The 26,421-nt window shown below is 32.5% G+C and overlaps 1 protein-coding gene across 2 annotated transcripts; it reads right to left on the reverse strand.

Moving 5' to 3' along the window:
• Nucleotides 1-1,286: 1,286 nt before the first annotated feature.
• On the reverse strand, nucleotides 1,287-18,174 carry LOC139518782 (E3 ubiquitin-protein ligase arih1-like). 2 transcript variants are annotated; one of them, XM_071310335.1, is made up of 14 exons: nucleotides 17,663-18,174; nucleotides 16,157-16,224; nucleotides 15,605-15,695; nucleotides 15,005-15,082; nucleotides 14,010-14,158; nucleotides 13,311-13,377; nucleotides 12,655-12,761; nucleotides 12,091-12,205; nucleotides 10,253-10,383; nucleotides 8,837-8,894; nucleotides 7,882-7,965; nucleotides 7,221-7,394; nucleotides 4,808-4,920; nucleotides 1,287-3,200 (listed from the first exon to the last, which is right to left on the reverse strand). In XM_071310335.1, exons 1-14 carry the CDS (start codon nucleotides 17,873-17,875, stop codon nucleotides 3,116-3,118), a joined length of 1,533 nt encoding a protein of 510 aa, XP_071166436.1. In that variant the 5' UTR covers nucleotides 17,876-18,174; the 3' UTR covers nucleotides 1,287-3,115. The 2 variants fall into 2 exon arrangements, with proteins under 2 accessions (XP_071166436.1, XP_071166437.1); XM_071310336.1 differs by having other exon boundaries at nucleotides 1,287-3,053; nucleotides 17,663-18,168.
• Nucleotides 18,175-26,421: the final 8,247 nt, after the last annotated feature.

The raw sequence follows: 26,421 nt of genomic DNA on the forward strand, positions 1-26,421 counted from the left end.
TCATAAATAGTTTCTGAGAAAGTTTTAAGCAATAACCATATATTGTTTTTGAGACACAGCGGGGACATGTGAAATCCCTAACCCTGTTTTTTTTTACAAAAAACTAAATTTCACTAAAATAAAATTTTGAATCAAAACCAAAAAGTATACAGATCTTTAGATTAATATAACAAAGAAGTGTGTAAAGTTTTAAGCAATAATAAAAAAATATTTTTGAGATACGGCGCGACATGTAAAAAAAAACCTCCCCTGTTTAACAAAATACTCAATAACTCCAAAATAAAGTTTTGAATCATCACCAAAAAGTATACAGATCTTTAGATTAATATAAAAAAGAAGTGTGTAAAGTTTTAAGCAATAATCACAAATGGTTTTTGAGATACGGCACAACATGTTAAAAGACCCTCCCCCTTTTTTACAAAATACTCAATAACTCAAAAATGAAATTTTGAATCATCACCAAAAAGTATACAGATCTTCAGATTAATATAACAAAGACATGTGTAAAGTTTTAAGCAATAATCATAAATCGTTTTTGAGATATGGTGCGACATGTAAAAAAACCCTCCCCCTTTTTTACAAAATACTCAATAACTCAAAACTAAAATTTTGAATCATCACCAAAAAGTATACAGATATTAAGATTAATATAACTAAGAAGTGTTTAAAGTTTTAAGCCATAATTAAGAATCGTTTTTGAGATACGGTGCGACATGTGATAAAAACACACCCCTGTTTTAGTTACAAAGTGCCGTAACTCAAAAAGTTTTAATCTTATTTTCACCAAAAAGTATACAGATCATTTGACCATCATAAGAAACAACTATGTTAAGTTTCATGAAATTTGGATAAGTCGTTCTCAAGTTACGGTGCGACATGTTTACGCCGGACAGACAGACGGACAGACGGACGGACAGACAGACGGACAGACGGACGGACACCGGACATTTGTATACCATAATACGTCCCGTCAAAATTTTGACGGGCGTATAAAAATTCATATCACCTAGCATTACAAATGTTTCTTCTTGAAAAATGTCATATTAAATTTTGGTTATTGAAATTGCAGATTATGAATTGACAGATTTCACAGTTAGTTAAATGCTACGTCAAATGAAAGCATTCCTTTTACAACTCTAGTTTCAATTTGGTGTGCAAACTTCAATTTGAACCCAGTTTTTAGAACAGAAATATAGAGGAATACAAGCAACAAGACAATACAACTTTACCAAAAGAAATAAGCTCAAGTTACTGGTCAAGTTTAGGCAGTGAAAACAAAGAGGACCTTTTTATTCAGGTTTATTTTACTGCCAAATCGCATATCAGCTCAATTTTGAGTTATATCTATAAAATATATTAAGAAGCAGTTATATCAGCAAATAAAAAAAGACACTTATCAAATTAAAAAACAATATTAATGGAACATAAGTACTGTCTAACATTGATTTTAAATTCCAAAACTGACCAGACTTTTATCTTTTGAAATGAATTTGGAGATGAAAAAACATCCTGAAAATAGTCATCATAAATCAAGTAGAAAGAAATACTGTTAAACACATCAAATCAGATTAAAACATAAAATGACAAAAACACAAAACAAATTTCAGTTTGACTTAAACACCCCTCAATTGATATTACTTTTATAAATTCACAAACACACTGTTCACCTTTGTTTCAAATAATTTTGTGTCAAAATAAGTGTTATAAATATGTAACAAAAGACAAACAATGGGAGACAACTCTTGTGGAAAAATGTATCAAATTTAAAATCAACTTTCTCTAAGAATAAATGATTCAGAAGTAGACAGCAAGATTTCATATAATTATACATTTATTTATTTTTATGTTAGGGTTCAAAACAAGATATACATATCATATGGAAAGGTAAACTTATCACATTTAACTAAAATAATTTCTTCTGAATAGTTTTCAGCACTGCAGACTGCAATGACTATAAACCATAAATTTTTCTTTGATATAACACTTTATATTTAAACTATATAAAGTTTTACATTTCTATCTGTTTCAAGCCTTGTACCAATCAATTTTGATTTTGATGAAAAACTTTATGTTTGTTCAATAATAATCTCTTAATCTCTTCTTTACATGAAAAATCCATGAAGTTTTGCATTTTTTAAAGCTAAACATTTGTGTATAAAAAGCACTTCTAAAAGAACATAAATAATGAAAAACAAATCTAACAAAACCTAAAATGATTCCCTAGCAACCAAACACAATACAAATCTTATTTCTAATTGGCAAGATTATTTTATTCATTATTTTTCCACAATTTTTTGTTTCATAAAATTTACTTTTGAATTGTTCTTCCATACAATAATAATAAGGTTTATCAAACTAGATAAATATACTTTGTTTCTGACCTTTCACTATCACTATAAAGCTATAGACATTTTAAAAGAAAAGCTTCTTGAACATAAACATTTGTACCATTAAATTTAATCTTAAAAAAACTAAGTAAGCAAAAAAGTACAGTACAATTGTCACACCTATGAAAAAATGCTGTTTTTAAATAATCTATGTGAAACTTTGATCTATAAGATCAATCAATAAATACCAACATGGGATATAAGTACAGGATGATGTTATCAAACATTCAAACATACATACACACATGTACTTCAAGCTAACATTTCCTTCAGAAAAGGGAAATAAATGCACAACAAAATCTCTTTCCTACTGCTCAGCAGTAACTCTCTTCCTTGAGTTAGCCCTTTGTATGTATTTTGTATCTAATCAAACAACAAACCTAACAAAAAAACACACAAAAAGTCAGAATGTAATTTGCATCATCAATAAATCCTTCTTTACTATGCTGACAGAAGAAAAAAGATTTTGTTTGACTAAAAAATATAAAAAGCCTTTCATGTCGATATAAACATACAACATTATTAATTTATAATAATAATATTTTACACAATAAAATATCAAAAACCTAACATTTCACAGTTTAAAAGTCCTGATACTCCCAAGATTCTTTTTCATAACCTTCTCGTACATGGTCTAGTAAAACATTACGTCTACTTTCACAGTATCTAAAAAGATAGAATGCATTCAATGATAGACATATAAAATACATTAAATATATTTCTTATAATTAATACTCCCAATACTCCCAAGATTCTTTTTCATAACCTTCTCGTACATGGTCCTGTAATACATTACGTCTACTTTCACAGTATCTAAAAAGATAATAGTAGACATTAAAAATATTCGATGATGAAGTCTGGAGAATCATTGTTAGCAAGTAATTAGGTTCCAGAAAGTTATTAGGTTCCAGAAAGTAATTAGGTTCCAGAAAGGTAAATCCACACTAACTGTGTTATTAAGTAAATATGGGGCTGCTTGCCCTATGGCAGATTTACATCTAGCAGCTAATATGGTATGTATACTGTAAATTCTGAAATTTTTGTGATGTTTAATTATTGCAAAAATTGTGACTGAATAGATGATGCAAAATAAAAAAAAAACTCGCAAAGTTGATTTCACATTATTTGTCTGCAATATTTTAATACTCTAATGGCAATAATTAATCTCACATTTTTGTACTTTCACAATAGTGGAACACAATAGTGGAACACAATAATACCTGAATTTACAGTATTTAGATTGATATCATGTAAATGAGTTAGACTATTCTATACTCTGTACTTCACCAATATGTTCAGTCAGATTTATATACATAATATATATTATTCAGAAGGAAGACATGTCACTCTTACTAGATTAAATGTTGTCTTCTTGGCTTAGAAGCAGCAAAGGAGAAGGTTCAGTAAGACCCCTTTTTGGCCCCAAAATATAGCAGTTTTAGAAAATTGTGAAAATGTAATCTTTAAGCTATATTTTGGAAAGTAAAATGCTTCTGCTACATAAATATGAGCTGTTTTTGACAATATAATGCACAAATATTGCGTACTAGCATTATAAAGTCATGCTAAATTACTGAAATCTTCAAAATTTTAGCATTTTGGTTAAATTTTAGACGGTTTCTGTTTAAAATGAAAGTGGCCGCATTCGTGTTCATTCATAATAGTGAAATGTAAGTTGTATTTGATGATAATACAAAACATATATAAAGGTTGAGGATGAACACAGATGCGGCGACCATCAAGACCGGCCAACTATACTCTCGGTAAATCTTTTTTACGTGGGTGAAATTTTCATTGAGGAGTCGCACGTTAGATGCGGGCGAGCTACTGCGGGTCTCACGACCATCGAGACCGGCCAACTATACCCTCGGAAAATTTTTTTACGTGGGAGAAATTTTTCATCAAGGAGAACATGTTAGACGAGGGCTAGCTATTGCGGGTCTCTCGACCATCGAGACTGGCCAACTATACTCTAGGTAAAAAAAATTTATGTGGGAGAAATTTCACTTTCATTTTTGACAAAAACCATCTGAAAAGTGACGTTTTTTGGCATATTTGATAGATTTTTCATATTTAAGCTTGAATCAGAGCATTTTTAATGACTAAATCAGTTAAAATCTTTCACATAAACTAATCGAATGAATTGAAATAGACACTTAAGTGTTTAAAAAGTGTCCAAAATTTTTCGTTAGATGAACCTGAAATTTGAGGCCAAAATCAGCCCTTACCCGACCTACTCCTTTCAATTTTAAAGTTTCTGATCTGTCCAAACCAGGTTTCAAACTAATAATCCTCCACACTTGAGGCATGTTCACACCATCAAGAGAGTAAAACAAATACCAGATTTTACTGACTTATAAAACATACATCATCAACATTTTGTTGTCATTAAATCTTACACTGATATTTTGTTGGCTTACCTATATTTATCCTGAACTTTCTGTTTAATGTCATTTAACATATCGGAAGTAATATCTCTTTCTAGATATTCGGATAATTGTTCTGTAGCATTTTCTAAATCTTTCTGGTTGTCCTGGAAACAAAACAATAAAACTCAATATTTTCTCTTTGATTTCTTGTTTATAAAGGAGAAGTGTAATTTCAGGAATCTATTTTGAATTTTCCATTTCATTTTATTAATTTTCTACAAATAAACAGTTCAATGATAGTTTCAAGGTGAAATACTAATAAATATTGAAAGACCAGCAAACCTAATGTATTGTTACTGTTTAGGGTATAAGCTGTAGGTTTGTACATACGACTGTTTCAGGCTACTCAGTAAACACTCTATTCTATTTGCGCATTCGTCGTTTATATAAAAATTACGGTTTTTATGCAAACCAGTCTAAATTGAAAACTACGTTCAAACCTATGATTGCGTTGGATAAAAACCACAATTTTTATACGTGTGCATGTAAAACAAATTTTGTTGTAGAAGGGTCTAAATACAGCACAAACAACATTTTCCAAAAGACCAAAAAAGTGAAGAAGTATATTAAAACAAAACACATTTGACTAACAGGTCGAACAACTGATGTTCTTTAACCCTACTGACTGCCATTGGCGATTGCCAAATAAAATTGATCACAAGATGTAACAAAATGGATCTTAATATAAATTTAATACTAAACAGAAAACAGTTAACTTGTGGCCCCGATGTTAAGCCTCAAATATAAGGTGTTAATATCTTTTTGTACACCAGATCCGGATTTCGACAATAAATGTCTCTTTAGTGATGTTAGGGATCGAAACAGTATTTGGAAGGCCATATAATATGTACCCTCATTTTTAGATAGACTCTTGAATTTTAAGAGTCAATATAGGATGAACGGATCATATAAACCGGAAGGAAAATATGATACAAGCCCAAATGCAAAAATATAAACAAGTCTAAATTGAAAACTACGTTCAAACCTATGATTGCGTTGGATAAAAACTGCAATTTTTATACGTGTGCATGTAAAACAAATTTCGTTGTAGAAGGGTCTAAAAATATATATATATACTAGTATCCATAAATTATTCCATTAGTTTTCTTGTATGAATTGTTTTACATTTGTCATTTCGGTGTCTTTTATATCTAAATATGCTGTATGGGCTTTGCTCATTGTAAAATGTCAAATAGGGACCTATAGTTGTTAACCCTTAGACTGCTGCATTGATTTCTATTGTACTTTTGTGTAATGCTGAGTAAAATTTTAATCACTGATGAAATAAACATGTTCACTTACAATTGCTGTATCTTTGTAAATATTGAATATTCATCAATAAAAGTTATATAAAAAAGTATTGTTAGATTCTGTATTTCTAATTTATTCTATTTTTGTGTGAGTCTCTGGTCATGTTTTACCTGTACAGGTGCGAAAATAGGTAAACAAAGGTAAACTTATTTTTTCATGTTTTATTAAACGATCCATCAATGTAAAAGTATTCATGACTTCAGAATTGAACCAATATAGTTTAAAATCTCTTTTAAGAACTAAGTTCCATTGTGATTATCAAAAAATAAAAGTTTCTTCTCAGACCAACGGCCTTTTTTATGCAAATATTTTCCGGTATTTTCCTCCAACTTTCACTGCGCCGACTTTTACTTCCATGTACAAATATATTTACACGACAAGTTCATTTTTAAAGCTTTCATCAATATATAATCTTGACAAACTTAAAGTTCGGGTCTATCGATGTTAGTCAATATTGATTCACATTTGAAAGGCGAAATGATAAACATCGCAAATCCTGTTTCATGTCATCCATTTTGAACAATGTCTGGGAATCCCCGTAATTCTCGCTTTAAAAGTCTTCTGTTTGCAGTTTTGATAGAATACTTCCATTTCTGTCTATTATATCTTCGGTTCTCGTCCAAATCCTTTTAATCGTCCGCCGCTGTTAAATCGTTATCATTGAAATACTTCTGAACGTGTTGGCCATTTCTCCAAACAATGACCGCCATTTTGTCACTTTTTTCATCAAAAATTTTCACTTTCGGTTTATCGCTTATACCTGATTAAAAGTCAAGAGACACTCGAAAGAACGCAGATTTTAAGCCAATCAGAATCCATACAAGTCGAAACTGCCGCAATCTCATGAATATTGACTCCGCCCATTCCATGGTAACTGTGTAAACAAACGAGTACGGAAAACGACTATAGTCGCGAGTAGCAGTAGCGGACTGTCTTATCGGAAAGACAATAGTCGCGCGTAGCAGTCTAAGGGTTAATTTCTGTTTCATTTGGTCTCTTGTGGAGAGTTGTCTCATTGACAATTATACCACTTCTTCTTATTCCTATGTACAAGGCCTGATTTATACATTTCCTTCAGCTTTGTATAACTTACCTCAAATATAATTGACTGATTGTTCTTTTTCAAATAGAAAGCAAAGACATATGTGTACATAAGAGTCTGTCTACATTGACACAACACATCTACAGCTTTTTTTAAGAATTGTACTTCAATCCATGACATGTGTTGCTGCATCTCTTCCATCTTTAATTTCACAGAGGCATATAGCTAAAACAAAATATTATTAATTTATCATTATGTCAAGTTGTAGTATTTATTGGCTGCACACTTCACTATCATTGACATTGCACTATACTGTTTAGCTCACACTATCAATTCTTTCAGAAGTACGGTCAGCAGTTGATGATTTGAGTTTCAAAAATCAAGATTTCACAGTCAAATAAAACAAAGATGGTTACAATTATTTCTTGAACTGTTTTTTTTTATAGAGCCTTCAAATATCAATGTTATAACAGAAACATGTGATGCAAAAATTTCAACAAACATTTTTTGTAGGATTTTTTGTGAAAAGAACTACTGTTTTAATACATGTCCACATTTAAGAACATTTCACAATCTTTCTCGTCTTTTCCTTAATATAAGAAATAAAACCATTTACTCCCTTTCTTATTAAGAAATGAGACAGTTGAGATTTTGCCACTCAACTATATGGAAATGGTTCATAACTGTTTACATAAGTTAGTGAGAATCTTACCTTGTTTTCAAACTTTAAACTTTGCATGTGGTTCATGTACCGGTTACAGTAGAACAGATATCTTTGTAACATTGCTCTAGAGACCTGTAATTGATAATAATTGTCTTCTAATACATACATACGTAAGACAGTCACAAGTAAAAGCAGTTATATTGAGAGTTTTTTATGGGAAAGTGGATGATTATAGTATGGTTGTCAATAGTAATTTTTTTAATTTGGAATGTTCAGTGAAATAGTATAAATATAAATCTGCTGATACCACATCAACTGCAGCATTTAAGGAATGAACTTTATTCTATTCTTGTCCAATGTCTTTTTTTATAATGAATCATCTACCCTACCAGACTACCATGATTTGGTTGACAGTTTTGAGATATCCTAGCCATAGCTGACCAGTTCTTCACTCTATTGTGGCACCAATGAATAAGACTTGTTAACAACAAAATTATTGCCATTAGCAACCTGATGGGTGCCACCAGTGGAGCAGGAGCTGCTAACCATCCTAGATTTTAGGTGAAGGTAATGTTGTTCAATCCTAGATTTTAGGTGAAGTTGATGTTGTTCAATCCTAGATTTTAGGTGAAGTTGATGTTGTTCAATCCTTAGTTTTGTATGTAGTGTTTTGTGGACTGTTATTTGTATTTTTTCATTTTTCTTTTGGCCATAGTGTTGTCTAATTTCATATTGCCTCTTAGTATCTTCTCTCTTTCTTCCTACTTAGGTATTATAATCAAGATTTTAGCGTCATTTCTTATGCCCCCAATGGTCATCTAAATAAGAGAGGCTCAATATTTCAGAAACCATTTGATAGCAACTGTATGGTTTCATTAGTTTCCAGAATCACTTTTAAATAACATACATAAAACAAGATCCTATAAATGCATCATAAATTGAATGTAAACAGCCATACCATTGGCATGCTAAGATTTTACTTTGATTTCAGAGGACAATTTACCTCCTGGTTATCTCTAGCTTTCTTAGCCTCATCTTCATCATATCTGTTACAATTATACCTGCAATACAGTAATGTCAGTATTTTTATGAAAGTTTCAAAGTGTAAGAAAATTTACTCAAAGTTATGTTTGAATAAAGACTTACTCAACTTTTGAACAATAAAAGTATTCATTGTTAAAGTATTTTGTTCCAGGTTGTAGTTGTATTTTTGACAATGTTTAACATACATGTAGCATATTTATTTTGTGTCATAGATAAAATTTATTTTTTCAGTGTATGTTTACTTGTTTTGTTAAAGTTCTTTTTGTGTTAAGGCATTTCAAAAGATTATGATATCACAAGGACTCAAACCCGCCTTCTTTCTAAACCTCCTTACCATTATGACCCATGTGGTTCCCAGGGACCTAAACACACCCAACAGAAGTCTGCTTTACAATTCTAAAAGTCCTAACCATGATGACCCATGGACCTAAACACACCCAACAGAAGTCTGCTTTACAATTCTAAAAGTACTAACCATGATGACCCATTTGGTTCCCATGGACCTAAACACATCCAACAGAAGTCTGCTTTACAATTCTAAAAGTACAAACCATGATGACCCATTTGGTTCCCATGGACCTAAACACACCCAACAAAAGTCTGCTTTACAATTCTAAAAGTTCTTACCATGATGACCCATGTGGTTCCCATGGACCTAAACACACCCAACAGAAGTCTGCTTTACAATTCTAAAAGTCCTAACCATGATGACCCATGGACCTAAACACACCCAACAGAAGTCTGCTTTACAATTCTAAAAGTACTAACCATGATGACCCATTTGGTTCCCATGGACCTAAACACATCCAACAGAAGTCTGCTTTACAATTCTAAAAGTACAAACCATGATGACCCATTTGGTTCCCATGGACCTAAACACACCCAACAGAAGTCTGCTTTATAATTCTAAAAGTACTAACTATGATGACCCATTTGGTTCCCATGGACCTAAACACACCCAACAAAAGTCTGCTTTACAATTCTAAAAGTTCTTACCATGATGACCCATGTGGTTCCCATGGACCTAAACACATCCAACAGAAGTCTACTTTACAATTCTAAAAGTACTAACCATGATGACCCATGTGGTTGCCATGGACCTAAACACACCCAACAAAAGTCTGCTTTACAATTCTAAAAGTTCTTACCATGATGACCCATGTGGTTCCCATGGACCTAAACACACCAACAGAAGTCTGCTTTATAATTCTAAAAGTACTAACCATGATGACCCATTTGGTTCCCAGGGACCTAAACACATCCAACAGAAGTCTACTTTACAATTCTAAAAGTACTAACCATGATGACCCATGTGGTTCCCATGGACCTAAACACACCCAACAAAAGTCTGCTTTACAATTCTAAAAGTTCTTACCATGATGACCCATGTGGTTCCCATGGTCCTAAACACACCCAACAGAAGTCTGCTTTACAATTCTGGTTTTTACAGATCATGTGGTTACAGCCTCCATCTTTCTCTATTGTCACTCGACATTTTGGACATTCCTGCCAAGGAAATAATAAAACTATATTACATTCTATTACAGATTACAGTTAAACTATTACTTGTTTCAAAGTTAACCATAAAATTAAGTTTTCTGTTTAATAGTTTGTAGTTCTGGTATTAAATATGTAAAAACTTACTGTATTTCAGGTTTTTTGTGTCAGCTTAAAAAGAGACGGACTTAGTATTGATGGTTTCTTAGTATTAAATATGAGAGTCTCATGTACAAACACAACATATGGTTCTTCAAACTGCTTTGAATATAAGTTGCATGATTGAATACATATACGAAGCAGCAATATAAAGATTTGTGTACCAAATTATAAATGAAACAAAAAGTTTCAAAATTTTGATTTAAATATTTTGACCTCGAGATTTGGGTTAATATATGTGGCAGATTTTACAATAAGAAGGAATTATTGTTTTTTGTATCCATCAAAAAAGCAATTGCTGAAACTGTGAAACAGACTGTGTAATGGAGTAATGCATTATGTTATTGAATAAAATGTGTCTTTCTGAGTAAATAAAAATAAAAATTACTCTGTGTTTGTGTTTTATGTTAGAATTAGAGGGTTTTCAATTTCAAAATATTGGACATGGAATAGACATCATGACCTACTTTACTGACATCCAGCTTATTTGGAGTGGAATTTTGAAGTATTATTTATAAGTGGAGCCTAATAACATGGACTTATATTTTAATAAAAAGTCTTCTTTTGTGTTTTAATCATAACTTTTAGGCAGATTTTTATTGGTAAAGGCTAAAAAAGGTAATTTAATAATATTGTTGCTAACGTCACGTCTTTTCCGTCCATTGTGGTATGTCACGATCGCAATTTTCTTGTTAGTTCTCAGACAGCCCATTGTAGTTATTTTTATCCCGGGTTTTATAAATAATTGAAAATAGCAATCATATTAAATTTGGATGACGTAAGGGGGTCAAAGGACTTGAGGAATCAATATCATTGGCTGTTTTATTTTTTGCGAACGTTACTGTTCGAGGTTTCCGTCCAAATCAGTGTCACGTGAGCAACATATATTTATATCTGTAACTCTCCTGTATAGGAGTTACGATATCGCCCTTTGCAGAAATAGATTCGGAGTCAGTTCCTTCACATGATGGGGAAGCAAAGAAGGTAAGTTGTATGTAATATCGTTACAAGAGGACCTTAAATGTATTCCGTCCATCAAAAAGACGTTCGCAACAAAACATAATGTCATGATAGTATATGTTGCTAATGTTACTATTACGAATTGGTTTCTTGTGTATTCATTTGATATAAAGTACACCTGCAAATGACATTCTGTATATTTAGAAATTCTAAACCAGACTGTACAATTTTATTACTCCAGGCATATTTTAAACATCACTGTGTGCATACATTTTAACTTTTAAAGATGTTGTTGCTCATGTGACATGTCCAAATGTCGCTAACGTTACTAATTTTTTGGTTTCTTGTGTATTCATTTGATATAAAGTACACCTGCAAATGACATTCTGTATATTTAGAAATTCTAAACCAGACTGTACAATTTTATTACTCCAGGCATATATTAAACATCACTGTGTGCATACATTTTAACTTTTAAAGATGTTGTTGCTCATGTGACATGTCCAAATGTCGCTAACGTTACTCATTTTTGTCTCCGTCACATTAGCAACATGAAAGTAGGAGACAGAACACAATACTGTAAAATCTGCCACGTACCTTGGTATTGGCAGCTATCCAGTTAGAAGTTTCACTGTCATCATCACACTTCTTTATCCATTTTCTTAACCATTTACATTTTACTGGGTCATGCCAATTTTCTCCACATGCAAAGCTATATAACAGATAAACAAATTCTGTTAATTTTATGTTTGTATGAAAACCATATGTGTTACTATCCTTTGACAATCAAATTTAAATTGACTCTTATTTCCCTTATTTGTTCACTAAAAAAATGTTTTGCAATTTCAACCACCTACTGTAACAGCTACAGATCAGGGTTGGTCTGTTGTGCATTTTGCTTTCATCTTGCATGAATTTGGGTTGAGGAGTCTGGTATGGTGCATTGATTAATATCTGTCTACTCATGCATATATTAGTACATGTTATGTGAATTGTGATAGAAACAAATAAAAATGCCTACAAAATCATACAGAATATTTTCTATTACACAAATGTAGTTTTAATGGTTTCCACAATTTAATCGAAAACAACACCTTTCAATGATTTCAAAAACATGTGCAAACACAGCTTATGTAATAGATCTGAGACATTTATTCTTACCAAAATATATGGCCGCAGGCGCAGGTTACTGGCTTGGCATCGTGGAAAATAACTTTTACTACATGCCCACAGTCTGGGGCTGGACACCATCGTAATAACTTGTTACACTGAAATATAAACACATTCAATTTTTATCTAATATTCATAAAAACACATTCAATATTTATTTGATATTCACAGAATATCCTAGTGTGAAAGTTAAAATGGAATGATGTTTTTTCATATACAAAAATGGCTTGTTAATGTGTTTTAAAATAAGGTAAACTCTTCATATGACTTTGAAATAAATAAGTTGATAACAATAAATATTAAAAGCTGCAAATTTTGTTCAATGTCAAACATCATAGTAATTCTACTTGATGTTCATACTTTGTATGCCTGATTTCTTTAACATGCATAATTAATTGATTGATTTTAAGTATAATACACCACTTTTGACACTCTTGGCTACATGTATATATATATATCATTGTATTATGGCTGCCAGAATAAATTATAAAGGAAGCCAAACTCAGCTGGCAATTCTCGTCATTTTAGATAGTAGAAAGCACCTTTCCACAAGATTGGTTGGAACTTACATTTTTGAAAACTTACATTTATAGCTATAAATTAGACAAAAACAGAATGCCAATAATATTTTACGGTGATAATCTTACCTCTACAAAACTATTGGTTATTAATTGCTGGTATTTTAATCTAGTTCTTGGATCAGTTATTAATTTCCTGCAAGCATAAATCATTTCATTTTAAACCATATGACATATGACCTGTAATTTTCCATCTTAACTAAAATTAGGATTGAAACAGTATAATAAATATCTTTTTGATTCCTACATTTCTAGATTTAGGAGTACATTTGTAGATTATTATGATACAATGGTAACAGTTTGGCAGATTTCAATAATGAGTGGTTCAATCAGATCTTTCACTTAGATCTTCAAATGTGTCCTTTTTGTGAGTTCTAAGACATAATAAATAGGTCATGTTAAGTGACATTTCAGCATTCAATCAAATTTTCTTTACAAAAGTTTTAGTATTTTTACTATAGATCATCAAAAACATTTTGGGTAATCTGTGAGATACCTCTGCTTAATGTTTGAAATTAACCTTAACAATATCCTGACATGATTCTAACTTCATGCATAATCTAGGTGTTCCTTTGTTTGAAGCCTGTTGTGTACACCTTGGCAATAGATATCCCTTTTCAGCAATTTGGAAGTCACAAGACAGGAAAGCAATTCTTTGTCCTTATCGTCCGGCAGTAGCAGGAGTCCTTTATAGTCAATGATAATGATAACAGATGATGCTGATAGCTTTTATTAACCTTGAATTGTGTGTATACAGAGAATACTTACATAACTGTATCATCATCTACTAGAATATCACAACCATACGCAGCACATGATATTTGTTGTCCCTGACCTTCTTCTACAATCTTAGATGTTAAATAATCTGTCCAGCATTCACTACAAAATTTATGGCCACATTCTAATCCTGCCATATCCTACAATATAAATAAAAAGTTAGTGGTCATGGTACATTGTAGTCTGCTGGAATTACACACCAAGCTTTGAAAACTATCTCCTTGTTCGGTACAATTAAACACTCTTTCACTCATCATTTGATGGAAAAGTAAATTATATGACACAAGAAGGTAGAGCATGTCAAAGATTTGCCACTATTCATTTACTACATGTATGTAACTTACGTCACAAATGTTACTTATTATTTGCACAAAGCCTTTGTATATGTAATGTTGCCTTGTGCACAACTAATCATAAAATGATTATTTATTGTAGGAAAACAAGCCCCATTTATCATTTAAGGTATCAGAAAACTGGTATTAGGAATGATGTGTCTAACAGATTTGAAAAGCACATACAATTTACAACTCTATACTGTTGAGCTGCTGGCCCATTTTAAGGACATTCTGTTTAGTTCTACAGAGAATAAAAAGGGACAGGAAAATTTACTTTTAACATGATGAAAAATCATAAGCAATTGCAAACAAGAAGTAGGTAGGTAACTGTCAGATGCATAAAGTTCTCATACTTTCCATCTGATGACTGTCAAGCTGCTGACCAAATATAAAGTCATTGGGTTAGATAGTTCAGAAAGTTGTTAGTTGAAGGAGAACAGATGGACAAGATGCTGTAAATAATGTCTCCACCATGGAGTAGAGTAGATATTGTAAATCATGTCTCCACCATGGAGTAGAGTAGATATTGTAAATCATGTCTCCACCATGGAGTAGAGTACATGTAGATATTTCATAAATCTTTGTTGACCCAAAATAATTAAGGACTCTGCCAGTCAGGATTTTATTAGTGTCTTTAAGTGCATCACCTACCTTCTGTGATTTAGTTATATAACAGATCTCACAAGTTGCTGGAACACTATCAGCTGATGTTGCCAATCTAGTCATTTTCTATAACATAGAAGAAAAGCATTAATTATTTTATTATTATCAGAAAAATCAATTTTAGTCATACATATGTAAAATCACCATGATCATTGCAATTATTAATTACAAAACAAAATTCACTACAATTTTAGCAAAATACAGATGAAATACCAACTATTGTGGGGTCAAAATCCATGGTTATGTCTCTAACCAGCATGACCAGTGTTCTTCCATATGATGCTATTTTTCTGGATTGTGATGCTATATTTTTTGAAACAAGATGGTATTTCAAATTTTCCTCTTTACCAGGATGCTATATGTATGAAGAATCTGGGAATAACACTGTCTAACACACTATTTTGTGGGGATTAATTTTCCTGTCTTAAAGTATGTGGATGTTATTATTTAAAGGTTAGAATTCTGTTAGGGTTTGAATTCCATGGGTGACATATATCTATCCTCAAAATAGAAGAAATAAAATCCTAAATAAAAACTTTTGCTTTTACAGTAGTTCCTTCATCATTAATACACAGTACATATATTTACCTTAGGTCTTGCTCCGGTTCCAGAATCTTTTCTCAATGGACTGACAACATGAGCCTCAGAAAACAGTCTGTCTTGATCACCATCATAGTACCTATAACGTTATTAAACACTAAAGAAAAACACTTTTATTTCCCAACCAACATACAAAATTTAGCATAAGAAGTGAAACAAATGTATTTTCTTAGTTTGGGTCGCACTCAACTCCAATCTTAATTGACTAGGATTGTCAGTTTTCAAAGGTCTGTGGTTTTCTCCTGGCACTCTGGTTTGCTCCACCAATAAAAACTGGCCACCACTAAATATTTATAGTATTTTCAGTGCTTAAAAGTTGTGTTAAATAGTTATCAACGGTACCAGGATTATTATTTAGTATGCCAGACGCACGTTTCGTCTACATAAAACAAGTACAAAGTTGAAGAGCATTGAAGATCCAAATCAGAAATTTTAGTTTTGTTAAAATTTTTAAGCTTTTATATACTTTAAAATGTTACTTGAAGCTAAACTTCCTTTCTCATACATTTATCTGCCAAACAATTGAAAACTTTACATTACCTTTCCATAAGCTTTTCTTTATCCCATCGAAAATGGTTCAGTAAAATTCTTATCACTGTTGGAGGAATCTGAAACAATTTTTTTTATCTTATAGTACATGTATGAACTCTTAAGATAATAATATAAAATATCTTATAATAATTTTCTTTACCTTAAGTCATGAGCATTGTACCTGTATCAGTCTCTCTTTATTTATAGCTGATTAGAATTTGGGGCTATCATATTTCAGCAGGATTGGCAAAGTGTTACATGAATTAATACCCAGGTGGGAAAACCCAGCTGGGATTCCCGGTATTGGGACCGTTCGCCCTAATAACATGTTCGCTCTGATTTCTATTGCCCATAGAGTCTGTTCGCCCTACTAAAAAAATATTAATATTCTGGGCATTGAAGTTGAATAAACTTATTCAGATATTTCTATGGTATATATTCTTGAAATTTATGGAAACAGGGAAATATTTATTATATGGCTTGTTTAGAATCATTTATTGTTCAATGACAAAATAATTCGGATCACTGATTATTGTGATACTTGTCTTTTGATGGAATATTAATAAAAATCAAACGTTTTGTTTTGATAAAATATTCAGCTTGAAATTAATAAGAACAATGATGTACGAACTGGAAAGTTCATTCATTATTATACTCTGAGAATAGTCATCAATAAAGAGAAATACATTGTATTCCAGTATTCTACTCTGTAAATCAAAGGGAAAATGATAAATTGATTGCGGCAATATAAATATTCTATCAATTTTTCAACATATTTTAACATATTTTGTTCAAATAACTAAAATTATGCGACTGGACAACAATTAGAAAAAAATAAAAATCAGGGCGAATGGACCCTGGGCGAACAGGTACTAGGGCAAATGTGAATTAGGGCGAAAACCCGGATTCGGGATTCCCAGGCTGGGCAATATTCCCCGACATGGGTAATAGCAACCAAAGACAACAGCTGAATTCATATTACAGCTTTCTATTTCAAGTACATTCATGAAGTTTGTGGCAGGTTAAACTGTCAGTGATAGGAAGGAATCAAATGTCTACATGTATTTATTCTGACATACATGTACAAATGTTTTAATATTGAATAATGACCATGGTTATCTGAAACAAAACATGCAAAAACAACAAATGGAAGTTTTTAACAACCTTGACTGGCTATAAAGCCCTTTCACGGTCAGAACATACAACAGTATGAGTATTAATCTTTAAAATACTTCATTGTTATGTCATTGTATCTACATGTAGTCAATCATAACCCTCAGACATATCAGTTTTGGATGATTCTAATGAATATTGCAACTTGTAATTTAAGTTAACTTTACAAAAAAGGCAATTGTTCATGAATATGACTTTATGAAATTATTAATCTAAAAAGTAAACAACACTTGACACATAGTTACTCATTCCACTAATTCGAGGAACTATCCTCATTTGGTAGATTGTGCATAACCTGTTATTGTTAAGAGCATATACATTTTACATAACTTTCAAACACACCTGAACCACAACATTAACTTCTTTAATGCAATCAACCATAAACTTTACTATCTTATCAGCAGTCAAGACCTCAAATGGAAATTCTTCTTGTTCAGATTTGTCCTGTGTGGAGGAGGGTTCAGCCATTTCCACGAAGTCTTCATTATCACTGGAATCGATTTCAACTTCACCTTCAGAGTCCTCATCATATATCATATCATCTTCACTGTCCATTTTCTTTCTTTGTTTGAAATATTTATAGATCCCTCTTATGAGTTGTTGCACAAAACAGGTCGTATTTACATCTGTGACGTCATCTTCGGTCTGCGACCAACAGACGGTCACCAGTATTTGGAATTACTAGGGGAAACGATTGAATCTTTACTTAAAATATAAACAATGACATTCCCTTTTTGTCGAGCATGACATAAATTGAATTTGGTTGAAAAGAAAGCTTTGGTAAATCTGAATTTACGAAGATGATATCACCTTCGCCGAGCTCCTCATTCTCGAGGATTCTGGGAAAGTTTTTTGTTGTTTCTAAAACTACCTCAATGCACAAAAGAGCGGAGCAAAGAGAAGATAACTCACTCAAAATCACCGTTTTGGTGCCTTTTGAGTCCTTTTGAAGTTTTTTTTTATTAACATGTAGAACTTCGTAAAATCACTTGTTCTTGTAAATTATTTACAAATTATTTGAGTTTGTTTATTTTAAAATTAAAGAGATTATGATTTCATATGTCTCTGGTAAAAGGACTATTGAATTCATGATTTATATTAGGTTATATTAATAGACTATATAGTGATGACTAAATGTCAAGCTATCCTGCAATTCTCATCCTGCAATTCTGTTTATAAAAAGCTATCCTGCAATTGCGTTTGGAAAACTACATGAGCGGCAATTTTATTTTTCTTTAAACATGTTAAAATCATAGCTAATTAAACCGATTGACAACAGAAAACTAAGAAATGCCATGTTGAAAGATTAGGAAAAAAATCTCAAAACTAACTCAGAAGGAAAACTACGCACATATGTTACTTTTAAATCAAATTTTGTTTGTGAAAAATATCTTAATATTGTTAACAAATTTGAAGATAGACGGAGTCTAACAAGATTTCGCATATCTGCTCACCATTTACTTTATATAGAGAGAGGTAGATATAGTAATACTCCCCGACACAATAGAATATGTAAGAGATGTTGTAGTAATGAGGTCGAAGATGAAACACATTTTCTTTTCAACTGTGATAGTTTATCAGACCAAAGGAAAGACATGATAACAATGATAAATAATAGCTGTAAGAATTTTAAAAATCTTGACCCTAACCAAAAACTGATATGGTTAATGAATAATGAAGATGATAATTTATTATCAGAACTATGCATGCTCATTAAGAAATATGAAAAGTTTTAATGGGATTTATCTCCCGCTACTACTTGTAATTTGAACTTTATATTTTCTGTATAGTGAGTTCTAGAGCACCGTCCCTTGATGAATATTGCCCAGTAGCAATGTCAACCCTTGCTGCTGTGCATTAGTCATGAGGAGAATCACTATTGGAGTAATCTCATGTATCTGTAGCTAGTTCTGAAGGATCTCCCCTTGATGACCTTTGCATTGTTGTGATGTAAAAGTCCCTCACTGCTGTGCACTGGTCATGAGGAGAACTACTGCAGAATGAGATACTATATTCCCGGTTCTAATTTTACTTTTTTTACTTTTTTGTTTTCGTATTAATAAACTTTATATCATATTCTTATAATATCAAATCGGCCTCATTACACTCAATGCCTCTTACCATAATTATATCCTACATTGCTCATATTATCAATTTATTATTTGTGTATTACTTATTGTGTATTTCACTAATGTTTATATAATCATTGTATTATGATGTTTTTGTATCTTGACCGACAAGGGCCCATGATTGGTATAATAAAATAATGTCTAATGTCTAATGTCATAGTTTTTGACTTTTTATTCGAAAACAAGATTTATAGTTTATAGAAAATCAAAGATTATGTCTGACTCAGGTGCACCTCAAATAAAGTTGATAATAAAAACATTTTTTATTTTCGTGTGCATCATCTCAAGATAAGAGAAATTGTTTAAATTCCACCATTAACTCACTATGCCCACACTTTACGCATCTGATTCCTCAGCCAAAAACGGATATGGCTTCTTAATGTAGAGAATCTTGATATCTGTCTGAGGGTTAGTCATGTTAGTTGACGAAGACAAAATATAACTTGAAAGATAAATATTTAAATCAGGCTTTCTGCACTAGACACGAGGTTGGCATGGTGGGGTACAGTACCCACCGTATAAGTTCTATTACCCTTCTGTTTGTGATATTTTTGATTAAACTGGTAATATTTTATCTTTTTCGTAATATGTGCACTTTGGCATGTCAATTGTCCCTTGGTGCCTCTTGCAGTTGTGTCACTTTAACATGTTCAAATAGTACTGACTCCTCTGCACCAGGCACGAGGATGACATACCAGTTATTTGCAACTTCTTACAATATCTTTAATACCATATCATTAATGTCCCGATACACATTTTAACATGCACCCACCATGCCATATGAGCACCGTCCCTTGGTGCATCCTACAATTCAGCTAGATATATTTAGCCAACTCACAGAATTCTTTTTTGTTACTTTCTAGAGGTATGTCTGAGACGAAGGTTTTATATATACTACTAAAATATATACGAATATATGAAAACTGTCGTTTCAGATTATTTGTGTTTGTAACTAACTATATGTATACTGTATTAATTATTATATTTGTAAAAATAATATAATGATATTATATTATGCTCCTTGTGAGCCCATTTGATAGAAATAAAGCATCTCCTTCTTCTATCTCATTATTAAAATTCTAAAAGTTAAGTTTGCAGATTTCTAACTCATATTTACGGTTTTGTAATTACTAGTAGCATTTACAATTAAAAAAATCATTATGACGATTCACAAACAAGCTTACCCCAGAAATTCTTTACCCACTGAGTATTATCTAATAGCTATTCATTGGGGGCAGCGTCTATAAACCCTAGCCATAAAGAACTACGGAGACAATTGGTCGGAAAGTGGGTGCCCCCATTTTGTATTTTATCGCATTTAGCTTTATTTCCATGTTTCGGACAAAATTTCCAGCCTTTAAGAATGCTTATCCCAGAAATTATTTGCCCTCTCGTTGTAGTATTATCCAATAGTTATTCATTGGGACAGCGTCTATAATCACTAGCCACAAAAAAAAAAAACCGCCGAGGCAATGTGTTTGAATAAGTGGGTGACCACAATGCGTATTTTATCGAATATGGCTTTATTTCTATGTTTCCGGGACGAAATTTCGGCCTTTAGGAATACTTACCGCAGAAATTATTTGACCTCTCGTTGAAGTACACCCAAAAGCTATTTATTAGAGCAGAATCTATAATCCCTAGCCATACAGAACTGTCGATGCAATGGGTTTGAACAAGTGGGTGACCCCAATGCGTATTTTATCAAATTTGATTTTTTTCCGAGTTACGCACGAACATTTCGGCCTTCAATGATGATTACCCCGGACGAAATCTTCGGTATTTAAGAATGCTTACCCCAGAAATTATTTACCTTCACGCTGTAGTTCTATCCAATAGCTGTGTATAGGGCAGCATTCATAATCCCTATCTCTATCCAGTAGCTATACGTCAGGGCAGCATTCATAATCCCTATCTTTATCCAATAGCTATACGTCAGGGCAGCATTCATAATCCCTATCTCTATCCAATAGCTATACGTCAGAGCAGCATTCATAATCCCTATCTCTATCCAATAGCTATACGTCAGAGCAGCATTCATAATCCCTATCTCTATCCAATAGCTATACGTCAGGGCAGCATTCATAATCCCTATCTCTATCAAATAGCTATACGTCAGGGCAGCATTCATAATCCCTATCTCTATTTAATAGCTATACGTTAGTGCAGCATTCATAATACCTTTCCACAACTGCAGAAACATTAGGTCGGAAAATGAGTGACCCCAATGAATATTTTATCAATATAGGTATTTTGAACTATGGCTGTGAAATTTGAATTAAAGAAACAACATCCATAAACACGCAACACACTCATCCAGCATGGATGTCCGGCAATCACTCTATGCAAATATGAATAAATTTCTATCTTGACAAGAACCTGATATATTTGCCGACGGACGTAGAGCAAACACCAAGCAATAAATGAACAGGAAATTATTGAAGTTTATCATGATTTTGACAGTCTTTTGAATTGTGTAAGGGTTGGATACGTCTTTATTTCTGTCTTCTGTAATTTTTATGCCATTTTCTTTACTTTCTTTTTCTTATTTGTATCTATTCTTCATGTTTTAGCATCCGATTACTCTCTATTCTGTAAATTTTTGGTCCCTGGTAACATTTTTGATGTAACAATTGGCTTCGATTCGACAAACATTATTTAAGAAGGAAATATAGATATCTTTTGCGCTTTCCAGTACACCGACGAATTTTTACAATAGATAGTATACAAATCCTTGGTATATCTGATGCTATTTAAACAAGTCTGAGTTTCAAAAGGCTACAAATCGACAAAACATTTGCCGTTCCCTTTGATTTGAAGAATCATTAGTATACACAACTGAATGCAAGTTATCATGACAAGTTATATTATTTGCAGTCCAATAAAAAAAACGTCACATGACTGATTTGCATGCGGACATTCCGTGCTTTTGGTATAACGGGTACGAGTTTAGTTCAAGCTATATTTAATGAGAATTTGTTTACTTTAAGTATCTGCAAATATGTATTGTATAAGGAATCGGATTAACTTATTACAAAAAGGCTAGGATAAATATAAAACAAGAAGATGCATGTGGTATATGATTGCCAATGAGACAACTCTCCACAAGAGACCAAATGACACAGAAATGATAAAATCGGTATATTACGGTTGCAGAAGCTGACTTGTCTGTGGATTATACACTGTCAAGTGATAGCGGATAATTAACAGACCATCCTTCGGTTATTCTATCATGGTCAAAACATTATAAGAGAACGATGAGCTTCTTGTGACAAAATATAAAGATTGATATTGTAACGTTCCGGGGTTTTCTTGTCAGGATGTACACCCGTAATTACTTTTGTGGGCCTCTGGTGAAGGAAGTAATAATAAAGATCATAATGGAAGTTCATTAATTGTATTATTTCTATTTAAACAATATATCAAATACAGCGGTTCAAGAAACAAAATACGTTAATAATTAAATACAATAAGTAATACGGCAAGGTGCATTACTTGCACTAAGATTAATAAAACAATTGCTCGGTGCAAGAAAATCTACTTGGTGCACGGCATTCAAATACTCAGCTAACTCGGTGCAGCAAATCTACTTGGTGCACTGCATTCAACTTGAATACTCAGCGTACTCGGTGCATGTAAATCTACTTGGTGCACTGCATCTAAAAACTCTCACCAAGCAACTTTACTTGGTGCTGCAAATCTACTTGGTGCACTGCATTACTTGGTGCAGGAATCTATACTTGGTGCACTGCATTTAAATACTTTCACCAAGCAACTTTACTTGGTGCATTGCATTTAAGAGAGACTGCTAACTGCATGGAGGTTGTTGGAGAGAATCTCAACGTAGGAACATGCGTTCCGTATTTTATACTACGTGTGACGTAATACACAAGTTCTTCATAAACAAGAACACGTAACGTTACATTTGGCGCGTTATACTGAAACTGAGTATAAATAAATACAAAATGAATAATTACACATATAAATAGAGTCGATATATAGATTTAAAGAAGTCAGCATATAATATAAGGTCAAAGTAAGCTATTTCTTCTGTAAATTACGAATCAGAACACAACAACGGACATCTGCGTGTATCAAGTGTGGAACGAAGACCACGGTAAAATATCATCTTTCAAATCACCGGGGCGTAACACTACCCCCTACCTTATATAAAAAGGATTTGTCCTCAAATATGAGAGTATGTATGTCATGCAGATGTCATTTCATAATGTAATATAAAATAAACACAAAAAGTCTCACTTCGTTAGTCTCTTGGTGTAAGATAAAACAATAATGTTTAGTAAGAAACACTTCATAGAAATTGAAATATAATAATCCATCATTCAACCATGCAGGTATTTCCACTCTTCAGACCGTCTTCCTCTTCCTGTTCATTGTCTTCTGTAAAATGTTTAATATGATTCGATAACATATATCCCTCTTGTGGTGAGATAAGCAGTTCTGTGTTGATATCAAAGTTCAATAAAATGTTATAAAGCTGTACGTGTACAAGTTTTTTAGTGATATTCATGAAATGGTTGACTCGCCGCTTCAAGTCTAGTTAAAATCAGTTTATATGTACAATTCTTGTTATGGTTTGCACATAAACAAACTTATGCTTAAATCCAGTCGCTGATATTACAATTCGATATCCAAATAAGCAATAGTATTCCACAGACAATATACCAGTCACAGGACCATACTAAAAATTCCCCAATACTCCACAGATATTCTCATCACAGGACGTTCGGGTAACACCCTTAAAATATATAAGTCTTCCACAGACATTCTTTCGTCACAGGAACCGACTTCAAAAACAACATTAGCAACAGCATACCACAGACAATATACCAGTCACAGGACTATACTGCTCCTAAAATATGGTATTTCACAGATACTCGATCACAGAAAATACACATAAAATCACCGGTACTCCACAGATATTCATCACAGGACGTACAAGTAAAACCCTTAACATATATAAGTTTTTCCACAGACATTTTCTGTCACAGGATAACTTACAAAATACAACAGCAAACCATTATTCTAATTCATGATAACATGAATATATATCAGCGACAGCATTACTAACAAACCATTCATTGACGTATTTAGTCTAGATGTAACTTACATCCGATACAATAGCATAAAATTAGTCTGGTTCCATGGCCTCATTGTTTACTCATGAAGCTTGACTTATGCTATTATTTCCGCATCGGGTATAATTACACAGACAATTAATTATTTCTGCGTGCAGTGTATTTTTATTGTATAGTGGTAGTTTGGACCACTACTAGTTCTTGCAAATTTTACTTCAACAGCATTAGATCAACGACAGGAAGACAACAACATTCAGCAAGCTTTTGTTTCTACTTTTCAGCATATTTCTGCATTACATTCAAGAATTAGATATTTAAAACATTTTAAAACATAAATATTAAAACACATAATACGAAATCAATATTTAAGTTATTCTCTATAAGGACAAGTTTTTCTGACATGTCCCTTTTCACCACAGCGAAAGCATTTATATTCATAAGAATTCTGCGATCTTGTTCTCATTTCATGTGTAATATTCTCCACTGTATCATCACTAGCAATTGATGATCTATCAGTTGGATTAAATTGAATTATATCAGACTGCAAGGAATCATCCATTTTAAAATGATTTTATTTTTCAAACTTCACCAGATAATTTTTTTTTATGAATAAAAATTTATAATCCCACTTCTGACACCAGTGTAACGTTCCGGGGTTTTCTTGTCAGGATGTACACCCGTAATTACTTTTGTGGGCCTCTGGTGAAGGAAGTAATAATAAAGATCATAATGGAAGTTCATTAATTGTATTATTTCTATTTAAACAATATATCAAATACAGCGGTTCAAGAAACAAAATACGTTAATAATTAAATACAATAAGTAATACGGCAAGGTGCATTACTTGCACTAAGATTAATAAAACAATTGCTCGGTGCAAGAAAATCTACTTGGTGCACGGCATTCAAATACTCAGCTAACTCGGTGCAGCAAATCTACTTGGTGCACTGCATTCAACTTGAATACTCAGCGTACTCGGTGCATGTAAATCTACTTGGTGCACTGCATCTAAAAACTCTCACCAAGCAACTTTACTTGGTGCTGCAAATCTACTTGGTGCACTGCATTACTTGGTGCAGGAATCTATACTTGGTGCACTGCATTTAAATACTTTCACCAAGCAACTTTACTTGGTGCATTGCATTTAAGAGAGACTGCTAACTGCATGGAGGTTGTTGGAGAGAATCTCAACGTAGGAACATGCGTTCCGTATTTTATACTACGTGTGACGTAATACACAAGTTCTTCATAAACAAGAACACGTAACGTTACATTTGGCGCGTTATACTGAAACTGAGTATAAATAAATACAAAATGAATAATTACACATATAAATAGAGTCGATATATAGATTTAAAGAAGTCAGCATATAATATAAGGTCAAAGTAAGCTATTTCTTCTGTAAATTACGAATCAGAACACAACAACGGACATCTGCGTGTATCAAGTGTGGAACGAAGACCACGGTAAAATATCATCTTTCAAATCACCGGGGCGTAACAATATGGTAAGTCGTTAGTAAAAAGTTGTTCATTTATATTTCAATTTTTTTATTCAAAACTCAAAAACGGTCTGAAAAGTCTTCGAAACAAACCTATTCATTGTCCGTCAAAAGTCACAGAGCGGGAGTGGATCGTAACCCTTGGCTAGCGAAGATGACAAGGATTATGTTATATGAGAGATTTTAAAGGATACATCATATCCTGAGAACTAATTATAAATACTTTAGTATACAACTTGATGATGACTGATTGGTGTGTATGTCAAGTAGCAAATATTACATGCATATCAGGACGAGAACATAACATCATAAATGTAAAACATCTGTGATACGTCTCTTACATGATGTGTGCTATGGGATGAAGCAGAACAT

The sequence above is a fragment of the Mytilus edulis genome, chromosome 4, assembly GCF_963676685.1.
Source record: "Mytilus edulis chromosome 4, xbMytEdul2.2, whole genome shotgun sequence".
Classification (NCBI taxonomy): domain Eukaryota; kingdom Metazoa; phylum Mollusca; class Bivalvia; order Mytilida; family Mytilidae; genus Mytilus; species Mytilus edulis.

Coding starts and splice junctions, on each gene's coding strand:
- LOC139518782 (XM_071310335.1), bottom strand. CDS start 17,875: ATGGACAGTGAAGATGATATGATATATGATGAGGACTCTGAAGGTGAA. Junction 15,083..15,604: donor GAACCGGAGCAAGACCTAAG/GTAAATATATGT, acceptor TCTATGTTATAG/AAAATGACTAGATTGGCAAC. Junction 12,762..13,310: donor TAACCAATAGTTTTGTAGAG/GTAAGATTATCA, acceptor TTTATATTTCAG/TGTAACAAGTTATTACGATG.